The following is a 14,457-nucleotide window of genomic DNA, read 5'->3' on the forward strand; positions in this document are numbered from 1 at the left end:
AAACTTTAGAATCAGAGAATATACATGTGTATATATTAGACCTTGAAGAGATTTAAAATCAATTGCGCAGGATTTAATGAATGTAAAGATCGTTTACTTGAAATACGAGAGACTTAAGCTAAGACAAATGCCCAACAATGAATGCCATTATTACGTTCTTTGAGTGTGATGAGTAAGTTCCATCTACAAGAAATGTTACTCACCCAACAGAGCACATAGCAGATAGCTAATAGCAGAGTATGCATGTGTGGGTTCAGGGCACTGTTATTTACCGTGCTCTGTTCGAGACTGCTCGACTATGACGTACCATGAGCCCACACACATACGAATACTCTGCTATCAGTTATCTGTTATCTGCTCTGTTGAGTGACTATACATATGTATATGTACGCATCAATTATAGAATTGTTTGCTGAGGATATGTAGCATGCTGTTCATTGAGCAGATCTGATGATAGCTGCAAAGGCTTTGGTGGCAACGACGCCATTGGCGAATACTTGGCCAGATACGGGGTCAGCAGCTCCATGGGCAGTGGGAACACAATAGTTGAGTTCTTCTCTGCTGAAATGCTGCTCAGCGTTTGCAGATAACGAAGCTGGAAATACGAAAGCGATTGTCAAACACATTCGATCATTGGGAGCTGACTTGACACACCTGCAAAGCGGATGGACTGGAGGAAATGACATCAGAGGCTTCCTTAAGGGCAGTTGCTGACTTCTTTTCGCCTTCGGCGGCAATCACCTTGGCGCGGGCATCGCGTGACGCCTCCGCCTCGGCGGCCATCGCGCGCTGCATAGAGGCGGGCAGCGACACATCCTTGCTGCAGGGCGAAAGCAGGCGATTGGTTAGCGTCATGTGGCGCTTTGCACATCGATTAGTGGCTTACATTTCTACACGCTCCACCATGACGCCCCAGGGCTCGGTTGCCTCGTCCAGGGTTAATTGCATGTTGTGGGCCAGGGTCTCGCGCTCGGTAAGCAGCTCGGTGAGATTGCGCGTGCCCACAATGTTGCGCAGTGTGGTGGCAGCCAGCAGACGGGTCGATGTGCTATAGTCCTCCACACGCACTATCGCGTACAGTGGATCATGGATGCGATAGTAGACGACCGCATCTACAGTCACCGTCACCGAGTCCTTGGTCAGCATCTCCTGCTGCGGCACATTGAATGTAACCGTGCGCAAATCCACCTTGCGGTACTGATCGATGCAGGGCAGCACGAAGAACATGCCCGGACCACGGGGACCGCCGCACAAACGGCCCAACCGAAATATGATCGCACGCTCATACTCGGCCACAATCTTCAAGCAGAAGAACACGGAAATCGGGCACGTCAAAATGAAGAACAGCACTGAAAGCGTTATCACTATCAGTTCCATGCAGCCTAAGGGCTCGTTCTCAGCTGCAATCACAAAAGCAATCAAGGGCGTTTTATGACTCACTCGGTCGATTTTTTTATACCCTGAACCCATTCTCAATGGGAAATCAGGGTATAATGGTTTTGTTGAAATGTATGTAACAGGCAGAAGGAGGCGTGGCAGACCCCACAAAGTATATACATATATTCTTGATCAGGGTGACGAGCTGAGTCGATTTGGCCCTGTCCGTCTGTCCGTATGTATGAACGCATCGATTTCATAGATATAAGAGCTAGAGACTTTAATTTTTTTTTTAATGTCCGTAATTACAGCGCGGATATCAAGTTTATCAATAAAAATCGATAACTCATCCCGATCTTCTTTTTATCGATAAAAAAACCTTATCGAAACCCAGTTATAAAATTATATCTTCTACACCTTTATTGCTAGAGTCTGCAAATTTTTAATGTATGCTTATATGCAATTTATACAATTTCGTTTTTTTTTTCATTTACCCCCCACCCCTATATCCACCCCCTCACCCTCATGTTTGTAAAAAGCGTATTTCAAATACTAGAGACTAGAGACTAGACTAGAGTGCTTTGGCAAATACATGCATATCCATGTTCTTATCATAATCTCAAAGTTTCATGAAGATCGTATGTCCACAAAAAAAGTTATTAAACAATTAAGTTTTCATAGTAAGCGCACACTGCAGCCCATGCGTGATTGTGTTTGTATGTGTGTTTGTGTTTGTGTGTGTATGTGTGTGTGTATGCGTTTGTGTGTGTATGTGTGTGTGTGTGTGTGTGTGTGTGTGTATGTATGCCTGTGTGTGCGTGCGTCTGTGTGTGTGTGTGCGTGTTTCTTGTGTAAGCTGAAAGACGCGAAAAATGATTGAAATAGCTATTGTTCCAAGGGTTCAGGGGATCTCATAGTCGAGCTGAGTCGACTGTAGCTTTCTTACTTGTTTTTACATATTTTCTTTTTTCAATCTGTCTTGTACAAAACAATAAGCAAATCTTTAAACTATAACTATAAATAACCGGATGGTTTGAGCCATCCATGTATTTACATATTTACATATTTATAGCTTATCTACTAGTAACTCTAACTTACTCTCTACTAGTCTACTCTATTTGACTCTTTGATGAAAATGTTGCATGCAAATAATCTAAAGAAGCTGACTCATTAGATAGCAAATGGCCCTGTCTGTCCAGGTTAGACGATACCCTGTAATTTAGAGACACTATTTCCAAAGGATTGGGGCTCTTGTTTCAGAAAGACAATATTACTAAGCACTGTTAATACGTAAGTCTATGCACTCGTATTTCAGCTAACATCATGGCGAAATAGATAGCGAGATGATCTGTAAGCTTTTGTCTATTTCATTTACTGAATCATTAAATTAGCTCTTTAAAAGTATTTCAAACCGCTTCAGATCAGAATTTAACCACTTCTATTAGCAATTTAATTCGTTGTCTAGCTTAATTTGGAAGGCAAGAGCCCTTGCGCATTGCTATACCATATTATAGTAAGAAATACTTAAAAGTGGTTAAAATAAAAGATAGTACTATAGTCGGGACAACCGATCTAGGAGATTCCTTTAGCCCAACGCAGATACATATGCTATTCCAATTATTCTACGCATTTTTCATTTATTCATTCATATTTGGGTATTGGTTAAGACACAATTCGCTATATTCACTTGAATTTCCTATTTACTATGGGATTTACAAGAATCAAGAATTTCCATTGCTATATTTCACATAAAGTTGTAAACATAGCTACATACTATAAACTTTCCGTATCTTAAGTAACTCAAAGAGTCAATTGTTATGAGTCTTTTAAAATAGCCAGTACTGAATTCCATACATCATCTATATGATCTCTCTCTCTCTCTCTCTCTCTCTCTCTATATATATATATATATATATATATATATATACATATATAGTCTAAAAAGTTTTTTCGTATTTTGCCAATAGATGTCGTTGGCGTCGTATATCTCCAGTGCTACAAATCACATTGTGTACATATTGTGGTGTTCGATTGTTAAAGCTTCGATTGCCAAAAAAAAAAAAATTTAATTCAAAGAATTTGAAAAAAGTTACAGCTGTTCAAAAATGGGTGAAAATAAAGAAGAAATTCGCTATATTTTGAAATTTTTGTATAAAAAGGGAAGAATGCGACGCAAGCCACTAATTAAATTTGTGATGTTTACGGTGACGATGCTCTATCAGATCGTGTAGCACAACAATGGTTCGCTCGCTTCCGTTCTGGAAATTTCGATGTGAAAGATGCACCTCGCTCTGGTCGACCAATCTTTGAAAAAGTCGATGAAATTATGGAAAGGATTGACCAGAACCGTCACATAAGCAGCCATGACATCGCAAATGAACTAAACATTCATCATCAAACGGTTCTGAACCATTTAGAAAAGGCTGGCTACAAAAATAAGCTCGATGTATGGATACCACATGAATTGTCTGTGAAAAATTTATTGGGCAGAATTAACATTTGCGATTCTTTGCTGAAACGAAATGAAATCGAACCATTTCTGAAGAGAATGGTAACAGGAGACGAAAAATGGATCAAATACGACAATAATGTGCGAAAAAGATCATGGTGCAAGAGTGGTGAAGCTCAACAAATGGTCGCAAAGCCAGGATTGACGGCTCGAAAGGTAATGCTGTGTGGGATTGGAAAGGAATAATCCACTATGAGCTGCTTCAGCCTGGTCAAACGATTGATTCGACACTTTACTGTGAACAACTGATGAGATTGAAGCAAACAATCGAAAAAAAAACGGCCAGAACTGATCAACAGAAAGGGCATCGTATTCCATTAGGACAACGCCAGACCACACACATCTTTGATGACCCGGCAAACACTGAGAGAGCTTGGCTGGGAAGTTTTAATGCATCCACCATATAGACCTGACCTTGCACCTTCGGACTACCATTTATTTCCGTCAATGCAGAACTCCCTTAATGGAGTAAAGTTGGCTTCAAAAGAAGCCTGTGAAAATTACTTGGAGCAGTTTTTCAAAGAGAAACCACGAAAGCTTTACACGATTGGAATTATGTCTCTAGTGGAAAAATGGCAAAAGGTGGTCGACCAAAATGGTGCATATTTGATTTAATAAAGTTTATTATAAATATTAAGTAAGTAAGAACGTTGCAGTCGGGCGTTACCGACTGCGGAATACTCATTCACATCCCATCAACAATTTATTCAACATTCATTGCCATCAATAGTGTCAAAAATATAGGAGAATTTAAAAAATCACTATATCTTCAGGTCTGATTTGCCACGCCCCTAATGGGCGTAGACTTATAATTTATCTTCAGACTTTATAGAATCATACCATTAGCTGACGTGCAAAATTTCAGCATTCTAGGTTTACAACTTTAGGAGATACAGTTTTATCCGATTTGCCACGCCCCTAGTGGGCGGATCGGGAAAATTTTAACACTTTATAAATCGGATATACACGAGTATGTGTTCCAAATTTCAAGTCTCTAGCTTCAATAGCGCCGAAATAGATTGCGTTCATACGGACAGACGGACAGACGGACGGACGGACAGCAAGACGGACATTGCACAAAACCAATATACTGATTCACTTTCGTGAATGAGTATAAAAATTAACATCAACTGCACCGATCGGGATTCGAACCGCGACTTTTTAATCGAGTGTCATGCCGCTAACACACTACGCCACCTCACATCTGCAAGTGGCGCTGGCAAAACTCAAATAGATTCACTGCTGCAGCGCCATTTACCAAAACTAAACCAAACTAACAGCTGATGTAATTCAAAGAATGTTCTAGAAGAAGTTTGAATGTATGTGTGCACACGCATACGATGCTGTTGTAGCTTCTGCACGTGCGTTTGTTAATTGGCCAAATATTTGATGATTTTTAATTAATTTTTGACTGAACGAAATATTTGAGAAATTTAAAAAAATTAAAAATCATTCACAATTAGCTATAGTGGCATCTGACATGAACTTGAATGTTTTTACTCGATAAAAACATAACGGGATCATTTATCGAATTTTAAAAGCGAACTCGACGTCCGCGCTGTATATACGGTCATTTTCAAGTCATAATTCAAGTCTCTAGCTCTTATATCTTCGGAAATCGACGCGTTCAAACATACGGACAGACGGACGGACGGACGGACGGACAGACGGACAGGGCCAAATCGACTCAGCTCGTCGCCCTGATCAAGAATATATATACTTTGTTGGGTCTGTTACGCCTCCTTCTGCCTGTAACATACATTTCAACAAAACCATTATACCCTGATTTCCCATTGAAAATGGGTTCAGGGTATAAAATTGGAATAATGTAGTTTTTTAAAAAGTGTTTGTAAATCTAACTATAACTATGGCTTTGAATTTAAAAATTCAAGGCCAGATTTGCCATCGCATTGGATCACAGCAACCTATTGAATATGCACAGCACAAATTCTTGCAAATATACTTCATGGGCAATATGGAAGAACAACTTGACCGGCGTCAAGAAATCAACACAACTATGAAAAGAGCAATTCTCCACGATTTGCAGCAAATGCTTCACGAACATCATGCATTGGTCAAGCTGTACAAGACTGCTTTAGAGCGCATGCCAAGAGATGACTATAAAGTAGTAATCAGAGCAGATAAAAGACCAGCTGGAACACATGAACGCACATTTAATGCTCCAACAATCGATGAAGTGGCAATCGTGATTGTTGGTGAAAGCTTGGAAGCACGCGATATTGTGCTTACACGACGCAGTACTGGGCAACTACAAAGAACATCTGAAACGCACCGTTCATATGACGCTTTACAATACCCGCTGATGTTTTGGCAAGGAGACGATGGATATCACTTTAATATCAAAATGATTAATCCATTGAATGGTAAAATCATTTGATTTTAACTTTATATATGTACATTTCATTCTGTTTGCTTTTGGTACACAAAAAAATGTATCACTCTTAACTCAGTAGAAAGTAGTTGTAAGAGTCGGCAATCTGTTAGGGGTTCTAAAATACAATTTTTACTGTATTTGTTTCAGGTGAGGAAACTGCCAAGAAGGTTAGTTTGATGAATTATTACGCATATTGTTTGATGATTCGTGAAAATTCTGACAATTATTTGTTGCGATTTCGTCGACTGTTTCAACAATACTGCGTTGACATGTACGTGAAAATCGAAACGGAGCGCCTGACTTTCATCCGTTTAAATCAAGCTAAATTGCGTTCGGAAGAGTATATTCATTTACACGATGCAATAATCACAAAAGGAGATTTTGAAAATGTTGGTCGATTGACTATTTTACCAGCGACATACACAGGTAGCCCGCGTCATATGAATGAATATGCGCAAGATGCAATGACATACATACATATGTCAATCTTTGACTATTTGTGGCCTCAATCTAGAAAACGCGTGTTTTTCTCATGGTCAATTGTACGTGGCATGCTCACGTGTTGGCAAACCATCCGCATTATTTGTTCTTGCACCCGACCAAGAAACGAAGAATGTCGTTTACCATATTAATAAATTAATCAGAGTGTATCCCAACCTGAACAACATAGCTTTCAACAATTTTTTACCTAGAAATAATGGATAGGGCAATACAACGTTTGCCGTCCAGCTAGTATATATATATATAGCTAGTATATATATATATATATATATATATATATATATATATATATATATATTCATATTTTATACATATTATATACTACCAAGTAAGAAAACTCTAGTCGAGACTGCTCGACAGCGAAAACCTCTGAACCCATCGAGCAATTGTAATTTCAATAATTCCTTACACAAGAAACAGCACATACGCACACACACAGACGTACGCACGCACGCAAAAACACACATGAGCTTACTCCATACATATGTATGTAAGGATAAGAACTTAATTGTTTAGTAACTTTTCTTGTTGAAACTTTTATTCATATGAATTAACATTTAAAATTTGGCGACTCTCGCTTTAAAGATGTACAGCATATAATTTTTTTATACCTGATTTTCGATTAGGGTTTTTATTGATAGCAAAATAAAGGAATGACTGATTTTTAGAGATAAACTTAATATCCGCGCTATATATACGGACATTTAAAAAAAGCTTCTAGTCTCTAGCTCTTATATCTTCTGAGATCGACGCACTCAAACATACGGACAGACAGGGCTAAATCGAATCAGTTCGAATCAGTTCGCCTCCTTCTGCCTGTCACATACATTTCAACAAACCATTATAGCCTGATTTCCTATTTTCAATGGGTTCAGGGTATAAAACCGCATATGGGAAATTCACAAACACCTAATTAAGTTTATCACACAGATGAATTGAACTGTTTTAAAGAATTTACGACTTGCAATTGCATTCATAAGCAATTCGCTTATCTAATCTTATTTACTTTTCACAATTTTGTTGGCAATTGCCAGATCTGATCGTTCTTACACGTCTTGAATCCCCGGTATTCCGGCGGAGAACCACTTTTGACATTTGTTTGTTGATATTCCGGCTCAGGCATTTGCTCTGGTCTCATAATGCTCACCGCATGGGAGTTGGAGACCGAAGGCAGCTCTGAGGCGTGCAAGTCCTCGTAATTGGAGTAAACGGGTGAATTACGTCCCATGTTGAAATTCTGTTCTCTGGCTCTACAATGCACCGAACACGTCGAATATCCGCTCGAATACTAATAATCGTGTTATATCAACTGATTGGACGGACCCTCGAAGCGGATATTTTTCGCTTGTTTTTTCAGCGAAAGCTTCCGCTCACAAGACCGATAAGCGTCTGCTTGAAACTAATTACTGGAATTGAAATTAATTACTGGTTTTCGATAATGTTTTTAATCGATAACAAAATAACGGGGCAAATTATCGATTTTTAAAGCAAAACTCCATAACCGGGTTGTATACACGGACATTTTAAAACAAGTAAGAAGGCTCTAGCTGAGACTGCTCGACCCTGAACCCTCTAAGCTGGTATTCTACTCATTATGCACTTCTTTTATGCACACATGCATACACACGCGCTCTGCTGACTGCGCAGTTAGCAGCGAACGCGCTTGGGCTGCGCTGCAGTGTGGGCAATATTATGAGAATTTATTAGTTATATAATATCTCTTGTAGTTGGACTATCTTTATGAAACTTTCAGAACGTGATCATATGGTTAAAAGTTTACATTCTCAAGCACAAGTCTCTTGTACTTGAAATACATTTTTTGCAAATTGAGGGAAAATGGGGCGTGGTATGCAAAATCTGTATATTACAAGAAAATTTTATTCATTAAATGAACATAAATATATGTATTTGCAGTATATCTGAAGTCTCCAGCCATTAGGCTGAAAAAACAAAATGAATTTTTCGATTATTCTCGATAAAAAGCTATTGGATGAGTTATCGAAAAAGTATGATAACTTGTACTGTTTATCGTATACACGAGTATGCATGCAAAATTTCAGCTCTATAGCTCTTATATCTTCTGAGATCAACGCACTCATACGGACAGACAGACGGACAGAGCCATGTATATATATCGACTTAGCTCATCAAGAATAAATATACTTTATGGGGTCTGCGATGATTGCTTCTGCCTGTTACATACTTTTCACAAAACCAATATACCCTGATTTCCCATTTTCAATGGGTATAAAAAAATGCTCGGCTTGCAAATAACTGATTCATAAGGTCAGATGAAATGTATGGGATCGGTGACTCAGTGTTTATATTATAATTCCAACTGTGTTTTGAAAAACACACATTTTGTTGGATGTGCGAAAATGTATAGAAAATATAATATCTGATCAAAATCAAATTGGAGTCAAGATGAATACCTATGTATATACATACATATATACATTTAAATTATTAATTTTTGAATTCTCATAATGATTCGATCTTTACAAACAAATTAAATACTCGTGCATTAAAAATTCTACCGAATTAAAGATAACAGATTCCTTGTGGAAAGACACTGTTGAGTAACAAACTTACTTCTTATTATAAATATGGGCAGGGTTACCATCCGGCAGAGCTACCATCCGGGACTGTTGACGACTACGCCACTGTATAAATTCCATCTTTACTTCACTTTCTTCTTATTTAGCATCATATTATTACACTGATGATTGACTGATATACTTCTCCACACTGCCTATTTTTCTCAACAAACTAACATTTCTTTTATCCATCAATTCTTTATAAATTGAACAATTAGTATTTTTTTAACATTGTCCACAAGTAACTTATTTCTTTCGGCTGACCACTGCGTATTCCGAAATTTGCATTGTGCGTAGGAATTGCATACAGGAATTGTGCTATTTTGAATACTTCCCTGTAACAGCTCGAGTGCACGTGTGTTGTAAAAAACTGTGCTAGCTGATAACTAGGGGCGTGGCAAATCGAAAAATGCATTTTACGATGTGCCAGAAATCATTTGTTGAGTTAGAAATCTAAAATTAAATATGTAGATTCGCGTTGACACCCCAAGACCAACAAGCTATGGTGGATATATCTAGTGGGGGCGTAACAATTTGGATAAAACTGAATATCCTAAAGTTGTAAAGCTAGAGCGCTGACATTTTGCACGTGAGGTAATGACATTAACATTAGTCTACGCCCACTAGGGCCGTGGCAAATCGGATCTGAAGATATAGTGATTTTTTTAATTCTCCTACATATATTTTGGGCACTATTGATGCTAGAGATTTGGTATATTGCTGATGAGATGTGAATGAGTATTCTGCAGTTGGTAATACCCGACTTTAACATTTTTATTTTTGTCATTTTTGTCAAAATGATTCCTTTATCGAAATAGTAGAAAACCGGGACAATTTCGTGTCAGGTCATCACCGGGAATACCTTCAAAAGAGGAACATGTCCCGTAATTTCAGGACGGGTGGCAGTCCTAAATATGGGTCAAGCATATTTAGTAGGAAATATACATATGTTCAAGAGATAGTTACATGTATTGTTTATAATAGATATATATTTTCATCTGACAATTTAAAGGCAATGATGGCTTGCTCGCGTATAGAGCGCTGAAATGTTGAATTTCCAGCAATGATTACAATGGAACCATTTTGATTACTGGATATTTTCTGGGCTGCCAACTGCATTGCATCCAGGCGCAGTCTACGCGCTCTTTCATTGTAGCGCAGCTCCTTTTTCAGATGCACGCAGAGTTCATCACAGGTGGCGGCACCACAGCCGCACTTCTGGTGCGCCAGATAGAGGCAGCTGCGGTAATTCCAGTATTTGGCAAATTCGAGCAGACGACCGCGAAAATAGACATGCTGCAAGTCCTTGACACACATCAAATGCCGTATGCAGCTCATGTCATCCTCGTTGTCCAGCACTTGGGCGACAATTGGCAGCGTGGGGGCAATAGCTACGCCTTGGGCTATAATATATATGGATTTGGGACTACTTGAATCATGCACATAGTTGCCAATGGGTCCACGAAAGTTAAGCACTTGCAAGGGCTCTAAAGCTGCTAAATAGTCGGACATAGGTCCACCCGGCTGTAGCTTGACTAGAATTTTGAATTCTTTTGCAACAAAATCCGTCCAGTAAGGTGAGTAGGGACGCAGTAAAGGTGCAGCATGTCCAGCTAGCTCTGCGCGCAACATTACATGATGACCCGGCGGAATGTCCAAAATACTATCATTTTCTTCATCATCCGAAGCGACGTAGACAAAATGTAGTAATCTCAATTGTTCATCACCATTGTGGACTACATTGCTGAGCATCTTGAATCTGGCATAACTTAGGATGACATTTCGTTTGCCAGCCAGCAATGCTTGTTGACTGAGCTTTGGCGGATTATCCAGAATGCAATTGGTGCATCCATTGCCACAGCAATCGGTTTCGTCGACTTCGTTCTCAGGCATGAGTAGTGATGTGAAAAAACATCGATGCATCGACAATCGATGTTTTTTTGGCGATGTTTTCCGATGTTTTCCGATGTTTTTATTGATACCGATGTTAAGCGATGCATCGATGTTTGACAGAACATCGGGCGTTAAATTTCACAACATTGCAGAACATATGGATACACTGCCACATAGAAAAATTCGCGAATTTGTTTCTTTTTTTTACCCTGTGTTTGCAATGCCAAAGTAAGTAAATTGTTGAAAATATATATAAATATAGTTATTTGCAATTACAAATGTATTTATTCTAGAATAACAACAAAGACAAGCTTTTGCTGGAGGCACTTTACAAAATTGATGGAAATAGCGCGAAATGCAACATTTGCAACAAAGTTTTGAAGATTGCGGGTAACACGACCAACATGAAGGACCACCTGCGGTCCATTCATAAAATAGAACAAAATGTTGAAGAAATGTTGTTTAAGAATTGAATTAACGAAAAATAACGGAATTGGTAGAAAACATCGATACATCGATGTTTATAGCCGATGTTTTACACAACATCGATTTATCATTTTGCAAACATCGATGAACATCGACATCGAATTTTCGACCCAAATTTACATCACTAGGCATGAGCATTAACTAGAGATGGGCGATATTGCACGAACATTTAACAATTACATCGGACCCACGTAAATTTTACCTAATTTTAAAACTCATTCGATTAGATCAATAAAATGTGTAATTTAAATATATATATATATTTTTTTTTCAATTTATTTTTTAAAATTTTCATTTATAAAAATTAGCGAGCATCACAAGTATTCTTAGAGGTAAAAAAAAAAAGTAATATCGATATATCGCTGGCATGGTTAATCGTGAAAGTCCGATATCTTTCTGATAGGCAGATAAAAACAACAAAATTACTTAGTATGCCTTTTTCTAACTGTGTCGAACAGTGTGTAAATAAAGTATCAAAATACGTTTAAGCATATTCAAAAAGTAGGTCATTTTACCCTCCACTTTAAGCGCCTTTAAGATAGCAAACGGCAGACATCTGCGCCTCACAACGACAGCAATAATGAGCAACTAGTGGCTAAGCTCTTCATCAGGATCTGGATTTCAGAATAATAACGCAAGCATAGCACACATAGGAGAGCAGTTGCAAGCGTGTTATACTGTCTGAGAGAACATGAATCTGGAATCATTATTTCGTGACTTCAACCCATGGTGAGCAATGCATACAAACTGCCGTTTACGTTACATTTAATAATTTACCCCATCCCAATTGTCATTATCAGTAAATTTATAGTGCACTGCAGCCTATTTTCGTTTGTAGCGCTTTTCGCGCTGCGCCTCGATGGATACATAGGTAAGACAATAGCTCTGAAAACATTAAGTGGAAACTTCAACCTTTGCATGGCTAATTGCAGATTGGCCCTATTGGGCTATTTTTACCCCGCTGTGGATTTGGAAATGCACTGCCATACTGGGCGCTATAGTGGGTGCCATTGTCTGGTGTCGCTATCCGCACTATCGCCTTGAGGGCGACTCCTACACACAGTTTAAGGCGATGCTTATATCTCTATCTTTGCACCTCATATTGCTTATGTTCGAGCTGCTGGCATGCGACAAGCTCACATCGGAGCGTCATTTATGGGTGCTTGTCTTTATACCGCTTATATTTGGCTCTGTGGTCAGCGTTGGAGCCTGTGTCTGGGCGGTTAAGCATGATCGCTCCTTTGAACTAGAGCTTTTTTTGGCTGTCAATGCATTACAGTTTGTGTCGCTGCCACTTAAGCTGGACAAATTTGTATATTGGAACTGGGATGTGGTGTTTGTGCCCATGTGGATTGTCATTTGCCTTAGCTTGGTCAGCGTACTATACAACATCATATTTTGTGGCATTATGATGCGTACACCCGAAGTATCGTTGCAACAGAAGAAGGCGGCTCTAAATGCAGCTGTTGGCAACATTTGTACTGTGCTGCCATTGCTCTGCTTTCAGGTAAAACGAATTATGACTGATTTGCATAATGATAATAATAATAGCTGTAATCAATTTTGTCGCATAGGTGGTTATTTGCGACAAGCTGGATGGAGAAATCATGTTTCCGTATATTGTGGTATTCTCCCCACTGCTGGTCTCTATACTGGCACTAATTATACTGAGCTTTACCGCCAAAGGCGGTAACATGTGGTGGTTTGGCATTCGTAAATCGTTTAGCCAGTTTCTGCTTTCGGCCATGCCATTTCTACAGGAATACGGAAACATCAGTTATCATGCAGAAACACAAAGCAATGCGGGTCAATCTGTGCCGCTGGATGCGTCGTCGTCATCAACCAGCAATATCGCTGCCACTGATCCTCTCCATGAGTTTAGCAAGCACGAAAAGAAAAGCAAGAAGGCTGCCAAAAATGATATAATGAAGCCGGTGGTGCCATTCATCAGCATTGATTTGCCTGACTAGATACAAACATATATTATAATAACATATAACAATGATAAGCATTGCCTGCAATGCTATAACAAAAACATATATCTAAACATGAATGTATATATATATATACATATAGGACCACCTATTATTAGGGGTCTAGCTTTAGGCATTCACACATGCATATGTGTACACTTGCATATGCAAACCTTGGCCGTAGCTAATTTGTACTGAATTTAATTTGTAAACTTTCCCGCTCACAGCAACTAAATATAATCATACACAGACACACACATATACACCTGCGCAAACTGAAGCCCAGATAGTGCTCTTCAATATACACGCATGCATATAATATCTGTACATATAGTTGGTGTTTATTATTTAAGCAGGTTTAATTTAGCCAGGTTTAATTTTGCAACAAAAAATACAAAAAAAAAATTGTGCATATTTATATACATATATAAATATTTATATATTTTTTGTAGCTTTTCGATCAAATTTAAACTCAAGTCGAGTGAATTGTAAATTACTTTATTAACATTTTGAAGAACACATCATTTTATTGGTATTATAATTATTTTTACCTTGTATGTGTACATATTTGTTATGTTTATAAGGGGTTTTAATATGTTAAAAAGAACTTGTAAATAAGTAAAACAAAATTAAAAATCTCTTAAGTGCTTCCAATTAAAAATGTCTTCACATATGGGCGACACAAGGGAAATAAGTCCACATACTCTAGATCAGAAGGTCGACGAT

The 14,457-nt window shown here is 38.5% G+C and overlaps 3 protein-coding genes and 1 long non-coding RNA gene across 6 annotated transcripts; 2 read left to right on the plus strand and 2 right to left on the minus strand.

Annotated features, from left to right (window-relative positions):
- Positions 1 to 72: 72 nt before the first annotated feature.
- Positions 73 to 9,420, minus strand: LOC6586294 (band 7 protein AGAP004871). 3 transcript variants are annotated; one of them, XM_032733190.2, is made up of 4 exons: positions 9,375 to 9,420; positions 887 to 1,400; positions 655 to 820; positions 73 to 595 (listed from the first exon to the last, which is right to left on the minus strand). In XM_032733190.2, exons 1-4 carry the CDS (start codon positions 9,403 to 9,405, stop codon positions 398 to 400), a joined length of 909 nt encoding a protein of 302 aa, XP_032589081.1. In that variant the 5' UTR covers positions 9,406 to 9,420; the 3' UTR covers positions 73 to 397. The 3 variants fall into 3 exon arrangements, with proteins under 3 accessions (XP_032589081.1, XP_032589080.1, XP_002011910.1); XM_032733189.2 differs by lacking the exon at positions 9,375 to 9,420 and adding an exon at positions 7,833 to 8,158 and having other exon boundaries at positions 887 to 1,349; XM_002011874.4 differs by lacking the exon at positions 9,375 to 9,420 and adding an exon at positions 7,833 to 8,156.
- Positions 9,421 to 10,348: 928 nt separating this feature from the next.
- On the minus strand, positions 10,349 to 11,272 carry LOC6586295 (NADH-cytochrome b5 reductase-like). Its single transcript, XM_002011875.4, has one exon. It carries the CDS (start codon positions 11,270 to 11,272, stop codon positions 10,355 to 10,357), a length of 918 nt encoding a protein of 305 aa, XP_002011911.2. The 3' UTR covers positions 10,349 to 10,354.
- A 2-nt stretch (positions 11,273 to 11,274) lies between these two features.
- LOC116804835 lies at positions 11,275 to 11,812 on the plus strand. Its single transcript, XR_004364853.2, has 2 exons — positions 11,275 to 11,500; positions 11,566 to 11,812. It is a non-coding gene; the product is annotated as an uncharacterized LOC116804835 (long non-coding RNA).
- A 337-nt stretch (positions 11,813 to 12,149) lies between these two features.
- Positions 12,150 to 14,392, plus strand: LOC6586296 (transmembrane protein 185B). The gene is made up of 4 exons (XM_002011876.4): positions 12,150 to 12,487; positions 12,559 to 12,629; positions 12,691 to 13,265; positions 13,333 to 14,392. Exons 1-4 carry the CDS (start codon positions 12,450 to 12,452, stop codon positions 13,726 to 13,728), a joined length of 1,080 nt encoding a protein of 359 aa, XP_002011912.3. The 5' UTR covers positions 12,150 to 12,449; the 3' UTR covers positions 13,729 to 14,392.
- Positions 14,393 to 14,457: the final 65 nt, after the last annotated feature.

This window comes from Drosophila mojavensis, unplaced genomic scaffold (assembly GCF_018153725.1).
Source record: "Drosophila mojavensis isolate 15081-1352.22 unplaced genomic scaffold, ASM1815372v1 contig_136, whole genome shotgun sequence".
Classification (NCBI taxonomy): Eukaryota; Metazoa; Arthropoda; class Insecta; order Diptera; family Drosophilidae; genus Drosophila; species Drosophila mojavensis.